The 16,984-nt window shown below is 47.3% G+C and overlaps 2 protein-coding genes across 6 annotated transcripts in view; one reads left to right on the plus strand and one right to left on the minus strand.

Moving 5' to 3' along the window:
• The window catches only part of UBAP2 (ubiquitin associated protein 2), a 139,985-nt gene that overhangs the window by 45,067 nt on the left and 77,934 nt on the right, over positions 1 to 16,984 (minus strand). For 3 of the 5 annotated variants that reach the window (XM_086769830.1, XM_086769833.1, XM_086769828.1), the window contains 5 exons: positions 14,054 to 14,237; positions 11,478 to 11,544; positions 10,032 to 10,227; positions 8,681 to 8,772; positions 7,727 to 7,777 (listed from right to left, as the gene is read on the minus strand). In XM_086769830.1, coding sequence (XP_086625956.1) covers positions 7,727 to 7,777; positions 8,681 to 8,772; positions 10,032 to 10,227; positions 11,478 to 11,544; positions 14,054 to 14,237 — 590 coding nt within the window. The remainder of the gene's footprint in view (positions 1 to 7,726; positions 7,778 to 8,680; positions 8,773 to 10,031; positions 10,228 to 11,477; positions 11,545 to 14,053; positions 14,238 to 16,984) is intronic. The other 2 variants (XM_086769832.1, XM_086769829.1) reach the window with 1 other exon arrangement.
• LOC147596238 (interferon-like) lies at positions 4,730 to 5,389 on the plus strand. The gene has a single exon (XM_086770714.1). The coding sequence runs from the start codon at positions 4,730 to 4,732 to the stop codon at positions 5,306 to 5,308; it is 579 nt and encodes a 192-aa protein (XP_086626840.1). The 3' UTR covers positions 5,309 to 5,389.

The raw sequence follows: 16,984 nt of genomic DNA on the forward strand, positions 1-16,984 counted from the left end.
GCCTGCGGCCTCAGGACTCCCCCGGCCCGTGCCAAGCGCTGCTGCCACAGCGGACAACGGCCTGGCACCCTCAGCCTCCGCTGACGGCTCCTCTATTTATTGCACCGTGCCTATTTATTGCCACAACCGCCTTCACCTATTTATTCCCCTATTTATTCCACACTCAATAAAGACCTCTTGCAAAAACTGTGCCCGTGCCTCTTCTCTCACAAGCGCAGACGCCGGCCTCGGCGCTGGCGGGAAGCCGCCTCCGCTCAGCACCTTCTCCAAAACCATTACTCCTCGTCCTATCTCAACAGGCCCTACTGAACAGCCTCTCCCCATCTTTCTTGTAGGCCCCCTTGAGCTACTGGAAGACCGCTATAAGGCCTCCCCGGAGCCTCCTCTTCTCCAGGCTGAACAGCCCCAACTCTCAGCCTGTCCTCATAAGAGAGGTGCTCCAGCCCTATGATCATCTTCGTGGCCCTCCTCTGGACCTTTTCCAGCTGGTCCATGTCCTTCTTGTGTTGGGGGCTCCAGAACTGGACACAGGACTCCAGGTGGGGTCTCACCAGGGCAGAGTAGAGGGGGAGAATCACCTCCCTCCACCTGCTGGCCACGCTTCTCTTGATGCAGCCCAGGATGTGGTTGGCCTTCTGGGCCGCAAGGGAATATTGCTGGCTCATGTTGAGCTTCTTGTCCACCACCACTCCCAAGTTCTTCTCCTCAGGGCTGCTCTCCATCCATTCCCCGCCCAGCCTGTATGTGTGCCTGGGATTGCCATGACCCAGGTGCAGGACCTTGCACTTGGCCTGGTTGAGCTTCATGAGGATGGCACACGCCCACCTCTCCAGCCTGTCAAGGTCCCTCTGGATGGCTCCCCTCCCTTCCAGCGTGTCAACGGCACCACACAGCTTGGTGTCTTCGGCAAACTGGCTGAGGGTGCACTCTATCCCACTGTCCATGTCGCCGACAAAGATGATGAACAGGGCCGGGCCCAACACGGACCCCTGAGGGACGCCACTCGTGACCGGTCTCCACATGAACATTGAGCCATTGACCACCTCTCTCTGAGTGCGGCCGTCCAGCCAACTCCTTACCCACCGAGTGGTCCGTCCATCAAACCCATGTCTCTCTAGTTTACAGAGAAGGATGTTGTGCGGGACAGTGTCAAAAGCTTTGCACAAGTCCAGGTAGATGATATCCATTCCTCGTCCCTTGTCCACCGATGCTGTCACCCCGTCATAGAAGGCCACCAAATTGGTCAGGCACGATCTGCCCTTGGTGAAGCCATGCTGGCTGTCACCAACCACCTCCTTGCTCTTCATGTGCCTTAGCATGGTTTCCGGAACAATCTGCTCCATGACCTTGCCAGGCACAGAGGGGAGGCTGACTGGCCTGGAGTTGCCCGGGTCTTCCTTGTTCCCCTTTTTAAAAATTGGGGTTATGTTCCCTCTCTTCCAGTCATCAGGGACCTCACCACACTGCCATGACTTCTCAAATACAGTCGCCAGTGGCTTGGCAACTTCATCCGCCAGTTCCCTCAGGACCCGCGGATGGATCTCATCAGGTCCCATGGACTTGCGCACCTTTACGTTCCTCAGATGTTCCTGAACCTGCTCTTTGAGCACAGTGGGCAGTTCTTCATTCTCCCAGTTCCTGCTTGTGCCTTCTACAGCTTGGGTGGTGGGACAAGAGCCCTTATCGGTGAAGACGGAGGCAAAAAAGTCATTGAGTACCTCAGCCTTCTCCATGTCCCGGGTAAACAGGACACCAGTTTCCTTCCAGAGGGGGCCTACATTTTCCTTGGACTTTCTTTTGTCCCCTACATACCCATACAAGCTCTTCTTGTTGCTTTTTATATCCCTGGCCAGATTAACTTCTGTCAGGGCTTCAGCCTTCCTCACCCGATCGCTGGCCACTCGCACAGCCTCTTTGTAGTCCTCCCAGGCTACCTGTCTCCGCTTCCACCCTCTACAGGCTTCCTTCTTTACTTTCAGTTGGTCCAGGAGCTCCTTGCTCATCCACGCCGGCCTCCTGGCCTTTTTGCCCGACTTGTTCTTCGTCAGGATGCACCTCTGCTGGGCTTGGAGGAGGTGCTCCTTGGATGTGGACCAACTTTCCTGGGCCCCTCTTCCCTCCAGGGCCGCCTCCCATGGCACTTGGCCCATCAGGTCCCTGAAGAGGCCAAAGGCCGCCTTCTTGAAGTCTAGGGCAGAGAGCTTGCCGTGTAGTTTCCTTCCTGCCCCATGGATCTTGAACTCCACCGTGTCGTGGTGGCAGCAGCCAAGGCTGTCCTTCAGTTTCACATCCACCACCAGCCCCTCCCTGTTGGTGAGCACAAGGTCGAGCATGGCACTCCTCCCTGTCGACTCCTCTATCGCCTGCAGGAAGAAGTTGTCGTCCATGCATTCCAGGAACCTCCTGGACTGCCTGCGCCCTGCCGTGTTGCCCCTCCAACAGATGTCAGGGTGGTTGAAGTCCCCCATGAGGACCAGGGCTCGTGACCATGAGGCTGCTCCTATCTGGCTATAGAGCGCTTCGTCTGCTCTGTCCTCCTGGCCTGGCGGCCTGTGACATCCCCACAGTAACGTCCCCGGTCCGTCCCCGTCCTCTAATCTTGACCCGTAAGCTCTCTGTCGGCTCCTCCTCCATCCCCAGGCAGAGCTCCACGCACTCCAGCCCGCTGCTGACGTAAGTTGTCATCCACGCATTCCAGGGACCTCCTGGATTGCCTCTGCCCTGCTCTCTTGCCTCTCCACAGATGTCGGGGTGCTTCAAGTCCACCATGACGACCAGGGCTTGGCACTGCGAGGCTGCTCCTAGCTGCCCGCAGACGGCCTTGTCCGCTCCGTCCTCCTGGACAGGTGGCCTGTAGTAAACACCCACTGGGATGTCCCCTGGCCCTGCTCTGCCTTTCCTCCTGACCCAGAACCTATCAGCTCCTCCTCCACCCCCGACGTGGAACTCCACGCATTTCAGCTGGTTCCTGACACACACAGCGACGTCCACTCCTCCTCTTCCTTTCTTGCCTTCCTAAAGACCCTCCATCCCTCCATCCAAACGCTCCAGTCATCCTCCATCCCAACACGCCCCCGTCACGCCAGCAAGCTCAGAGCCCTGCACATCTGCACACATCTCTGCTCTCCAGTTCTTCCTGGTGATTCCCCATGCTACCAGCGTTGCCGTAGACCCACTAAGCCGGGCATCCGGCTGCAGCAACAGGAATCCACACCAGACACAGAGAAGACATTTCTTACCAGCAGCCTGCTGAAACGCTGCAACACGTGGCCCACACAGGTGCTCCACGCCCCAGCCCTGAAAACATTCAAGGCCACCTTGCACGGCGCTCGCAGCAACCTACCGTTGCTGAAGACGGCCCCGCTCATCGCTGCCCGGGTGGGCCACATGACCTGTAAAGTTCTCTCCCTACCCAAACCATTCCACGACTCTGCGAAGCACAGCCACGGCACAGATCCCTTTCCTTAGCCTGCCTTCGGCACCCTTGCCACTTCCACCATCTCTCACGACAGACGTTGATCTTGCACTGCTTGGAAACACCTCGCAGCACCACCTCTTCCAGCCCAACACGCACAAGCTCCAGCCATGAACCTCCAACATCAGACACCTCCTGCAGCGACACCACCTACGCATGACACAAGCAACCTGCACGTCTTCCCGCTCCAACCACAGCACCCACCAACGCAACCTTGCCTGACGAGCCTGTGGCCCGCAGCCTGACACCACCACCACGCACACCTTGCCCCTGCTCCAAAAGCTTTCACAGCTCCACACCCACATCACCTGCCTCAGCTCCCCCTCCACAGGGCTCCCCCACAACCCTCCTTCTCCCCACGCAGGGGCTCCGGACAGCCCAAACGCAGCACCCTCCGCCCACAGGGGACACTTTCTGCTTTGCTCTCCAGCCACCGCAGCCAACGAGCCACGGAAAACACTACAACACTCCTGCTACACGGCCACACGCGGGGGACCACAGCCAGGGACCCAACGCAGCACCAGGACAACCACCAAGACCATTCCCTTTCTGCTCTTCCTTTCTCCTCAAGCCTTTCCTCCTGCCTCGCTTCCCCACTCTCCTCAGCTCCAAACCGCTTCACATCTCAACCGCCTGCACCCGCAGACACCTCCTCGCAACACGACGCCACCCAAAGCCCTTGCTCCACCAAGGGGCTCCCCAGCCTCTCCAAAGCGACATCACTCCACAACCCTGCCCACTGCCAAAACGCAACACCCGCCAGCGGCCAAACGCACGCCAGCCACAAGCCAAACAAAAACCGACCACAACCAGCACCGCCGCGCGCCCGCCGCAAAAGACACTTGCCCACGAAGGGAAACTTCAGCTGCAGGCAAGAGCCACCACAGCTCGCCCCGCAGCCAACAGGGAAACCCTGACACACCTCCCCGACACAGCTGCCCCCAGCACTTTCGCATCCCCCGCTCAACCGCTACCGCCAGCCTCCCCACAACACACCGCCACCACACCACCGCCCTCCCCACGCACGGACACCCCACCAACGCACTTCCCCACCACCACCACAGCCACCACACAAAAATGAAAACCCACGCCGGAAACTCGCCGCAACCTGAAAGCGACAAAGGGAAAGCCGCCGCAACGCATAAAGGCGCTCGGCCGCCCGACACCACCCCAACCACAGCGCCCACCCGCACCGCCAACGAGCCTCACCGGCCTCCTGCCCAGCACCGCTCACGCACCACACGCGGCTCCACCATGCCTGCGCCCGCAACCCCACAGCCCCGCCTGACGCACCGCGCACCAACCCTCCTGCTCCTCCTCACCGCTCTCGCCACCGCCCTCGCCTGCCACCACCTGCGGCCCCGCCACGACACCTTCCCCTGGGACAGCCTCCAGCTCCTCCAGGCCATGGCTCCCAGCCCGCCACAGCCCTGCCAACGCCACCACGCGCCCTTCCTCTTCCCCAACACCCTCCTCCACAACAACCACCCGCAGCAAGCCGCCACCACCGCCCTGCGCATCCTCCAGCACCTCTTCGCCACCCTCAGCAGCCCCAACACTCCGCAACACTGGGACCACCACGCACGGCATCACCTCCTCAACAACATCCAGGACTACATCCACCACCTGGAGCACTGTGTGCCAGCCAACGGCACGCTCTTCAAAAGGCAAGGCCCACGCAACCTGCTGCTCACCATCAACAAGTACTTCAGGGACATCCAGCACTTCCTCCACGCCCACAACCACAGCGCCTGCGCCTGGGACCACGTCCGCCTACAAGCTCACGACTGCTTCCAGCACCTCCACAACCTCACCCGCACCATGCGCCACTAGCCCAACGGCCACCAACGGCCCGCACGGCCCCACGCCCACGCCACCGCCTGCGGCCTCAGGACTCCCCCGGCCCGTGCCAAGCGCTGCTGCCACAGCGGACAACGGCCTGGCACCCTCAGCCTCCGCTGACGGCTCCTCTATTTATTGCACCGTGCCTATTTATTGCCACAACCGCCTTCACCTATTTATTCCCCTATTTATTCCACACTCAATAAAGACCTCTTGCAAAAACTGTGCCCGTGCCTCTTCTCTCACAAGCGCAGACGCCGGCCTCGGCGCTGGCGGGAAGCCGCCTCCGCTCAGCACCTTCTCCAAGCCCTGCTCCAAACAGGGCTCTGCACGGCCCGGGCACGCTCTCCTCTTTCCCACCTCCCCAAGCACGCGCTCTCCTCCATCTCTCTGCAGAACCTCTGCCAGCCTTTCCCCATCCTCACCACAACCACCTCCCTGGCCCTTGTCTCCTCAACATTCTGCACCTTCCACCTCTACTTGAGACTGACAGGCGGTCAGTTCTGCAAGCGGGTCGCTACAAGGAACACACGCACCTCCTGGAGCCGCTCCAGAGGAGGGCCACACACACCAGCAGAGGGATGGAACGCCTCTCCTCTACACCGGCCTCGGTGCACGTGGGAAGCCGCCTCCGCTCAGCACCTTTTCCAAGCCCCGCTCCAAAAGCTTTCAGAGGCAGAGACATCTCTCTTGTCCTTCTTGGAAACACCTTGCAGTAACATTATTCTAGGGAAACACATGCATGGTACAAATCCTTACATTTTCTCCTCTTCAGTATTACTCTTGAACTTCATGGATATATTTTTTTTCTCCATATGCTTTACTATATTTATTTTTGTTTAAGTCACACTCATTGATTTTTTTTCCACTGTATTTGCTTCCACAGAAATGCAAAAGCCCTCAGAAATTCTCATCTCTTTACCTCATCAGAACCAACCCTGCCCACCGATACACATGCTTTGCACCAGCCCTTGCATGGCCCTGTGGTACAGATACATGGAAAAAATCAGTCCTGGCCAGAGAGCAACAAAATACTGAGTAACGCACAGCAAGCACAGGCTGGTAACAGTTGAACTGCACTCCTAGAAAACATTTTATTCCCTACTAATGTAACTGTATATTAGGCTTGCTTTGCAAAGTTCTGGCAGTGAGGGGCTACTGGGGTGGTTTTTGTAAGAAGCTGTCAGAAGCTTCTCCTGTATTTGACAGAGCCAACACTAGCTAGCTCCAGAGCAGTCCCGTGCCATTGGCCAAGGCCGAGCCTATCAGTGACAGTGGTAACGCATCTGTAATTATCTATTTAACAAGGGGGAAAAATTCTAATGCAGATCAGCCATCCAGTAAGAGGAGTGAGAATATGTGAAAGATGCAGCTCTGCAGACACCAAGGTCAGTGTAGAAGGAGGGACAGCAGTAACGCTGCTCCCGGCAGAGATTCCCCTGCAGCCCGTGGTGCAGCCCATGGTGAGGCCGGCTGTGCCCCTGCAGCCCATGGAGCCCCACGGAGGAGCAGAGATCCCCCTGCAGCCCGGGGAGGACCCCACACCGGGGCAGGCGGATGCCTGAAGGAGGCTGTGGACCCATGGGAAGCTCACACTGAAGCAAGCATAAAGAGGACCCATGCTGGAGTAGGTTTGTTGGCAAGACTTGTGACCCCGTGGGGAACCACGCCGGAGCAGTTTGTGAAGAATTGTGGCCCATGGGAAAGATTCTCGTTGGAGAAGTTTGTGGAGGACTGTCTCCCATGGGAACAGTGAGAGGAGGAAGAAGCAGCAGAGATGTGTGATGAACTGATTGCAACCGCCAATTCCCCATCCCCCTGCACCACATACGGGGAGGAGGTAGAGAAAATCAAGAGCAAAATTGAGCATAGGGAGAAGGAAGGGGTGGGGGAAAGTGTTTTTAAAATTTGGTTTTATTTCTTATTTTCATATTCTGATTTGATTGGCAAGAAATTAAATTAATTTCCCCAAGCCAAGTCTGGTTTGCCCGTGACAGTAATTGCTGAGTGATCTCTCCCTGTCCTATATAGATCCATGAGCCGTTCATTGTATTTTTTTTCTGTCCTTTGTCTAGCTGAAGGGGGGAGTGATAGAGTGGCTTAGTAGGCACCTGGCATTCAGACAGGGTCAACCCACCACACGATGTCATACTGTTGCTACAACAATTACAAATTCCTCCACTCAAAAGCAAAGAGCACACTGGCAGTTACAGAATTTGCAGATGGGAAAATGCATGATGCAACAGTTGCTCTATCTCAATTTACACCATCTAGAGAAATTGTTTGTGGATATTTATAAGAAACAGAATATAGAACATAAGCTCTTAATCACCATTAAATGAACCAATTTGTGTTGCACACATTGACGATAACTTGTTTAAAATTAAATAAACCAAGCCATTTACTTACCATTGGCAGCCTGGATTGAAGCATCTGGAGATCATCATAACCATAAATCTGCTTGAAGACAGATAAAAATACAACATAATTATAACACTTTTCTCTGACGCTGACCAATTTGGTGCTTTAAACAGAGTTTGACCTAGGTCCACTCTATTTTAAAGGTGTACAGTTATACATTGCACTGTGCCATCATGGTGCACCATAGCATTTTAAGGCTAGTAGAGCTAAGCTTAAAATGGCTTGTCACTCTGATGGTGTTTCTTGGTGACTGTGAGAAGGTTTCTTGGTCCTGTGAGAAGAGTCTGACTGTCCCATCTTCAATGTCATTTTCACCAATGCATCATTCATCAACTTGTGAAAAATCTACAGGGCATTCAGATTTGGGAGTAAGAGCACCAACTGCCTTTGCTGCAATCTTTACTTCTGAGAATAGCAGGATTTAAGATTTCATGGCTAGAACACAAAGCAACCTACGGTATCCCCTTGCATTCAGTGTGATACAGAAAAACCATTAGAATAAAGTTTCTGATTCAAAAAACAGATAACCAAAAATACATTGATCCTAGTCAGACCTCAAAAATCTCAGTCTTTACAAGCAGGAGAGATAGGACACATGTCACATTTAAATCATTACTATAGTAAAACTATTCAAAGTACAGAAACCTGCATGAGTCTAATTTTACTCAAAGGGCCTAAAACCTGATACGACTGAAAACCATAGCAACACATATGTTCAGCTTCAACAGCAGCCAAATCAGGTCTGTACCAACAGTTTTGCAGTTTGTTAGCAGCAGTAAACCCCCAATGAATGTATTTCATATATTCTTCAACATTTGGAACAAGAATTCCAGGTGCAACATGTGCCAACAGAAATGCCTTGGCACAGACAGCAGCAGGTCTGGAGGGCCCATTTGCACCAAGGGTTAAGCAATCAAGGACAGGAACAATTAAATTGCTTACTGGGTAGGCTGGCAGAAGTCCTCCAGGTCCCACAATATACTGGTTATGCAACAAGGGTGGTACACCTTGGGGAAGGTTTGGGGGAGCTTTGCCTGTGAAATCAAAATACAGACACTTTAACAAGCCTTTAGAAAAGAAAAGGCTTCAGCATTGAGACAAGATAGCTCACAAGCCCTGGTGGCTGCACTGTCATAGTTTGTAAAGAGCACAACTATGAAGAAGAATTTTATGCTGATTGATGAAAATGCTCAAAACAGCCTGAAGAGTTTAGCCATGCCTCAAGGAAAGGAAAGCACAGGCTGCTTAAGACTGCAATCAATCCCCTCAGAGACCAGTCTGATTTTGTCATTTACATTGTCCAAAAGAATTACAGAAACTTCTCCTTTCTTCAGTCCTCTACCGATGGAAAAATCTAGGCATTGTTCTCAATCTAAGGGCAGAAACTCTCTCCTTTCATTTTCTGTTCTGTCAACACATTCCCCCTTACAGCCAGCAATAGACTGGAAAGCACTAAATGCTGCTAGCATACTTTTTGTGGTGACTTATTGCAGCTGAGAATAGCAAAGAGAAGAAGATTGAAATAGTTTCAGTTGCCTCCATGAAGCAGTGCTAGGAAGCAGAAGAGTAAAAAAAATGCACTTGGGCCAGTCATCAGACACCTCATGTAAAAAAGGTATGGTAATTTGAAATGAGGAATCCTTCTGTAAGTTTGATCTTAATATTTAAACCATTCATTTCCCTTCACAGGATTTCCTTTTAGCAGTTCAGGTTGATTAGAGAAACAAGAGAAAACTTAGCATTGCTCCCACTTCAGTGCAAGAAGGCTCCCCACTTTCCCTCTCTGTGGACCCATTTCTGAAGTGCTATTTGCTGTAGAATGACCCAGACATCTGACACTTTTTTTCCTTTCTGTAGATGTGGCAGTAGAGAGGTGTATATGATAATGATGACATTGGAGTATATTTTGAGAGTGCCAAATGAATTCAAGTCACAGAGGAGGCTGAAATTAAAGCTAATGTGAACTCACAGCCAAGAGCTGATCACAACCTGGAAAACAAACTGGGCAAATCTCCTAGCCCAAAACTTCCAAAGTCAGAACTTCTCTGGTGTCTATTTACAAAGCTCTTCGGGGATGGAATGTGCTACAGAAATGCCACATAACAACCTAACAAACATTTCAAATACACAAAACCAGGCAATTTTATTTTACGAGCCAGCAAATAAAGCATGCTGAAAATGCTAGTCAAGAGTGTGGATTTCTTAGTGTAGTTACGGCTGTCGAGATGCTCAACTGACGGCCCTGCTGACTGAAGTCCTCTGTCTATCCAAGTGATCCATTAATATTGCGAACCTGAAGACACTAAGGGAGCTGCCCGTGTGCTAGCAGCTGGTATAGACACACTGGTAACGCTCAGGCCAAGGCTGTTTGTAGTGTTCATACTGCTTGCCATGCTGACAACTGAAGAGGTGGTGCTAGTGGCTGAGGTTGAAGCAGTTGAAAAGGTTGTTGAGGGCTGGAGTGAAGTTGTGTTCTCAACACTTGTGTGCTAGAAAGGACACAAAAAGAATGAGGATCACAGAGCAAATAAACCACAGTGGAAGAAGCTGGGGAAAAAAAAATTAAAAATCCAACAATATTTTAAGTAACAGGAGCACATGCAAAAGATATGCAACTAAGTTGCATGCTTGTGATTTTTAAGTATTCAATGAAAACTATTTCACAAGAGTTAATTCAAACCGCTGCATCATCACAAAATTATACCACAGTAACTATAATGTCCCTCCACTGCATTATTTCTTGCCCTTTGCTTGTATGCTCTGTTAAGCTAGTACTTCTTATGTTAAACAAACTCATATATTCTTCCAAAGGACAGTATTTGTTTTCAAAATACAGGACACTGCTATTGTGATTTCCTCAATGCACTTGTGGAATTTAAAAGATTAAAACTGTAGTGCCCTATAACAGAGCCAATGTGGAAAACTCAAATGCAGACCAGATGTATTACGCAAATACATAAGGATAAAGCAGTTCCTCATTCAAATACAGCACAATATAGTGTCTTCGCTGTAAGGTGATCACATTTGAAAAACAGTCATCAATACACAGAAGCCAAAACTACTCTGACAACAGAAAAGGCCATTTGGATAAGTGTGAATTTTTAAGTGACATATTCAGCAGGGATGCAGTATTACAAACCAAAACACAAGCATAAAGAAAAACAGTAATCTACCTGCATACCCAGACTGGGATTTTACAGAAGTACCCCACCACAGAATAAGGCAGTGTCTCTCTCATTTGTGCAACCTCATCTAGAGCACTGTGTTCAGTAATATTTGCCTTGTTATCTCAAATCCACTAAATACACAGGTGGCAACAATGTCAAATGGTAAACTGGAAAATCATCTGTCACAAGGCATTTGTCATGATATGTACCATTCCATCACCTGCATTTTGCCAGCTAACTGCTCCAGTGAAGACTGCTAACAGTCCACATTTGGAGCAGCTTCAGACAAACACTTCTAAAGACATTTTTTAAAATACGTTTGTTCAGTAAATTCTTTCTTTATTCCATGCTCCCCTGCTGGCACGAAAATTTTCTCTGTAGTTATGTGACTAGCAAGTCTCTGTAACAGCAATTCCTTATTTAGTACAGATCTCAAGTGTTAGACTTTTTTACCACCACAGGGCTAGCAGGTCCTTAGAGTACCGAGACACAACGAACTTTAAGAGAGGGTCTTAATCACCAGACAAATTGACTATAAGCCAAACATCTGTTGAAATGCAAATATGACTTACTGTATGTGACGTGCTTGAAGACAACACTGAGGCAGGGGAGAGGCTGCTTTGATGACTGGAAAGGGAGCTAGAAAGAAATTGCAAAGAATCAATGAAAAAAATAATTTTTCCTTTAACTATTTTTCACATATGTATATCTACACACATATATACAAACACAGAGTAGGTAGTAGGATATTAAAGAATAAAAATGGTAGGGGTGTGTATACACATGTGCACAAACAGCAGCATAATAGTTAAAGAAAAAATGTCTATAAGAGTGTGCATATATAAGTACACGTAAACACATGCATATATATATATAAGTGTGTGTATCTACACACACACTTCTACAGGCATTTTTTCTTTAACTAATATCCTACTACCTTTTAATGAAAAAAAAAAGGAAAAAAAAGAAGTACAGAGACAACTATTACTAACAAGAAACATCCAAAACATCATTAATTTGTATTTATAAATTTACTAGATTTTTAGAAAAACTCAAGTTGCTTCAAGAATTATGTAACAATGACTCCCAGGCACATGAAGCCCAAAACCAGAAGATGGTTCACATAACAACCAACTTGTTTCTAACTCCTTCCCTGAGCAGCTGCTGCTGCCTCTCACAGGGCACAGGTATTAATCAGGTGAGGCAGTGCTTTGGTTTGACTCACTATGGTATTTCTTACATTTTAACCTGCATAATATTAACTCTACCAATTAGAACTACAAGGTATTTGCCCCATAACTCTGCCAAAAGCCCTAACACACTCTCAAAAAAAAAAAAAAAAAAAAATCAACAACCCCGTAAATGGAGAACATCTGCGAAAGTTCCAAAATCATCCATACTGCTACAGAATCTGGCAATTTAATCAAGGCCAGTTCATATCACTACATTGCACCAAAATACATTTCCTCTTTGAAACGATGAGTCAGAACTATCAGTTCAGTTTTATATATACACTGTACAATATGAAAATAAAGAATCCTCTGCAGAAAAGCATCTGCAGATAACTTTGTTTCAGGAAGCAACTCTGCTTTACCACTGCCTTTTTTCCCTAGCTGACCAGGCCTCTGAACTCTTGGCAGCAACAGTAGCACCGACATTCACCTGTAATCCAAAGATCTTTAAATGTCTCCCTGAAAGGCGACTGAAATTGGTTCTCAAACACTTACACTGACAAAAGTTATACCTTACATTCAAGATCAAGAATGTAACTTAGAGTACAGTACGAAATAAACAGAATGAACACTGATCAAAAAGTCATTAAAAACATGCATGGTTTGATCTCAAGCAGCCCCTCCTCATGTGAAATTAGAAGCAAGAGAGATCCTAACCATAATAAATATGGAAACAGCCACAAGAAAATACAGCAGTTTTCATAACAAAGCTGTAGGTTAAATTATATGCCCTAATTTAAGGGTAAACACTTCTGGCAGCTCTTCAAGGTATGGGACCACGATAAATCTTGGCAGTTTCATAGATTAATTTTACTTTGATTCTTTAAACCAGTTCTCCATCTGCAGGAACTACAATAAGAGCACTTCAGGCAGCAAGGAAATAAATAGTTCAGTCCAACATACCGTTTTAAACCATGCCCTCGCCCACGCTCCCTAGCTGTTCTAATAAGCCTTAATTCACCATCTGACCTATGTCAGAGACACAGACAAGAGCTGCCAGCACAACCAAGTCAACATGCTTGGAGTTTAGGCATCATCTTTTCACAGCACTTGGTATCTGCCCAATAGCATCAACCTCCTAAATAAAATTTCAACCAATTTCAGCAAGCAAATGTGGGGAGATGATGTTTCCAGTTTGAGTGGAATAATTGATGTTATTTGACATACTTATTTTATTCAACAGAAAACACTAGTGTATTAAAAGAGAATCAACCATCACCTACCTGTGGAACAGGAAAAAAAAACTAAAACAATATCCCATCTACTTAGTTTCTTACATTAACAAATACAGTACAAATATAAGTATTAAACAGGTAACTCGTACAGTATAGCCTCAGGACGTCACCTGCCTGAGGATGAAACTCAAGTAACAGGCACTGAAAAAATCAGACAGATGGTGTAAGTGACCTAAGCCGTGCTGAATGCACTTCCATGAACATCAGTCTGGTATTTCAAAGTGTCTTTAGGAAATGACTTAGAAAAAGGAAAAAATTCACAGTGTCTCTGGAATTTTTTCAATTTTTTAATTTTAAGAAATACATATATAAATGAAACTACTGTATTTCAAAATTAGCCAGGAAGTAAACTGTTATGGAATTATTTCAAACATACAGCACTAAACAAACAGCAGGCACTGTGGACAAAGTAGGGAAAACAAATGAGAGGAATCAATTTAGCTGGCATGACTGAAATAAGAGTCCCTTGAAACACAAAGTTGTTTATACACCACAAAAACTTGAGGGCAGCAGCTGCTCTATCGTTAAGTGGCACTGTTCCCTTCTGAATTGCGCTCCTAATGGTAGTTAATGTCAGAAAAGGGAACCCTAGCAGCTGATAGCCCCCTTATGCTATCACCCTCACGTTTGCCCTTTCCACAAAATTGAACTCCTTTCAGTTTACCACAACTCCTACCGTACCTGCTTAACTGGGAAAGCGAGCTGCTGGCCAAATCACTGGACTGAGGCAAGCTGGGCAATGCTGCCACGTGCTGCGATGCTGAAGGCAGAAGCGAAGCAGTGGTGGATACCACGCTAGGCAGAGAACCAGCAGAAGGTATTGAGGGAGAAGGCTCTGTCTTCGGCGCTGGAACTGATGAAGTAGCTGCAACGAGTTAAACAGAGGCATTCAAAAACAAATTCCAGCATACCCGACATCCCAGCCTGGATTCAGGAACACAGTATTGCTCTCCCTCTGGTTTACAAAAACCTCACCATTAAGAACCAGTAAGAGTATCAAACAACCTGACTATTAAGGAAAATTCAAACAGCAACAGAACTATCATTTTTCCCTTTAAGATCTTTACCTACAATAGATTTACAATTTTCACTGCTACATGTGTAGTGAACTCCATCCAGTCTTGTGAACTTCACTTCCCACTATGTGAATAACTAGCTTTTGCTCACAAGTCAATCCTCATTTTAAAATTCCTTCCATTTGGTTCTGCAAAAGTAATCTGTGCTTTTCAAGGCACTGTACAAATCTGCTTTTACCTACAGCTCTGTTTCTTCATTCCAATCTACACGGAACCTTTGATGATTGAGACTTAGATCACTGCAGTACAAGGGCACATAAAACTTATCAGGAATACTCAGTCAAATACGTAATGCAGGAGAACAAAAGATGCTACAATAAAAGGCCACAATTGAGCATAGCATTAAGTATTTTTAATGGCTAAAGAGTTGTCAAATATTGACTTACTTCATTTGACCTAGAAGTAAACAGGTCAAGTGTTGAAAGTGTTGAGCTTTAGTATTACTTTTTAGGCTACACAGAGTAAAATGTGTTTACCGTAGATGTGCCTTTCCAAAGGCTCACTACAGTATAAGACACTGATACTGGCCAACATAATTTTCAGCTGTTTCTAAGCTTATTTCTTGTCCTGTAAATATAATGCAATAAAACTCAGAGATAGAGTTGAGCCCTGCCTTCTGCTGGGCCATCACACCCAAGACCACTACCCAGTGGATCATCAGTAACATGCAATGCATGTGAAGACAGTTTGAGAATGGTCACCAAAAGTCAGGTACATGCTTGGAAGTTACACATCTCAGTTTGCTCACATTATTGGTTTGGTTTCCTCACTAACCAACTCAAGTCAGGTTGCTGGACTGGGTGCTATGCAAACACAAATCAAGAGGTCTTGGCCTTGGCAATAAGTATGAGAGTAACTGACAACAAAGAAGGAAACTCAAGTGACAAACAGAAACAGTTATGAAGGCAGCAACTATATCACCTGATACCTCCTGTCAAGATTCATGTACAAATAAGTAAACAACATTAATAACTGGGGAAAGGCTGTTTAGTAGGGCCTGTTGTGATAGGACGAGGGGTAATGGTTTTAAAATAGAGGGGGGTAGATTTAGATTAGAAATTAGGAAAAAAATTTTTACGATGCGAGTTATAGAACACTGGAACAGGTGGCCCAGAAAGGTGGTGGAGGCCCCATCCCTGGAAACGTTCAAGGCCAGGCTGGATGAGGCTCTGAGCAACCTGATCTAGTCAGGGATGTCCCTGCTCCTTGCAGGGGGGTTGGACTAGATGACCTTTGAAGGTCCCTTCCAACCCTAACTATTCTATGATTCTATTTAGAACTCTCACTTAGAGCAGGGTTCCCTTCTTGAAGTAAAAGTAGATATCCTCAATAAAAGGGACAGAGTCACCATCTTCATTAAGACCCCTTACAAGATGCCTGAACACACAAAAAAGATGGGGATAAATTCTTTAGCAGGGCCTGTTGTGATAGGATGAGGGGTAATGGTTTTAAAATAGAGGGAGGTAGATTCAGACTAGATGTTAGGAAAAAATTTTTTACACTGAGGGTGGTGGAACACGAACAGGTTGCCCAGAGAGGTGGTGGATGCCCCATCCCTGGAAACATTCAAGGCCAGGCTGGATGAGGCTCTGAGCACCTGATCTGGTTGGAGATGTCCCTGCTCCTTGCAGGGGGGTTGGAGTGGATGGCCTTTAAAGGTCGCTTCCAACCCAAACCATTCTATGATTCTATGAAAAGATGATGTGCAAGACAAAGAAAACCACAAGACAAGTAGGATAGTCAGAATTATAACACACCAGTCATGCTTTGAACTAAGGGTTTAAGGAGCTTGAGATCTGGATATTAAAGGACAACAGTAGCAAAGATGAGAGATTAACAACTAGGAATATTATCATCACATACAGAAGGGAAAAGGTCAGCACTTCAAATACTAAGAAAAAAGAATTTCAAAACAGTTTGGATGCATGAAATAGATACACGGAACAAGACTGACTCCCAGTTTATGTGCTTGAGATACAGGAAAAATGAAAAGTGTTCTCAAAAAAGAACTGGCACAGAAAAAGGGACTAATAAAGCTGTTAGAAAAATATTAGGAATTCTCAGATCTTTGTTTCCATAGCAAAAAGACAAGACCTGTAGTGACACCCAAGGGCGTTGGACTACATGACCTTTGATGGTCCCTTCCAACCCTAACCATTCTATGATTCTATGAATTTCATAAATTGTTTACTAATTCTGTACAGGAGAATCAGAAAGTTTTCCACTTGAAAGGTTGTCTTTATATATAACAATCTTTTAAGTGGTAATTGTTTGGGCGTATACACTCCTCCTGCGCATTTAAATTGTAGTTAGCACTAACAAAACACTGTTTACAGGTCTGAATATTCAACTTCTTTCTACTCAGAAGTAAAAAAAAGTCTGCCCTACTATTGACCTACCTGAAGAAATTGAAGAGGAGGATAGACCTAAAATTGAAGTGTTAGAACTCCAAAAGTGTTAATTCACACTGCTGCCCTTGAAACTTCCACAGAGAAGCACATGAAGGTCAGAAGAGTTAATAGTATACTTTAATTAT

This window comes from Chlamydotis macqueenii, chromosome Z, assembly GCF_036417535.1.
Source record: "Chlamydotis macqueenii isolate bChlMac1 chromosome Z, bChlMac1.mat, whole genome shotgun sequence".
Classification (NCBI taxonomy): Eukaryota; Metazoa; Chordata; class Aves; order Otidiformes; family Otididae; genus Chlamydotis; species Chlamydotis macqueenii.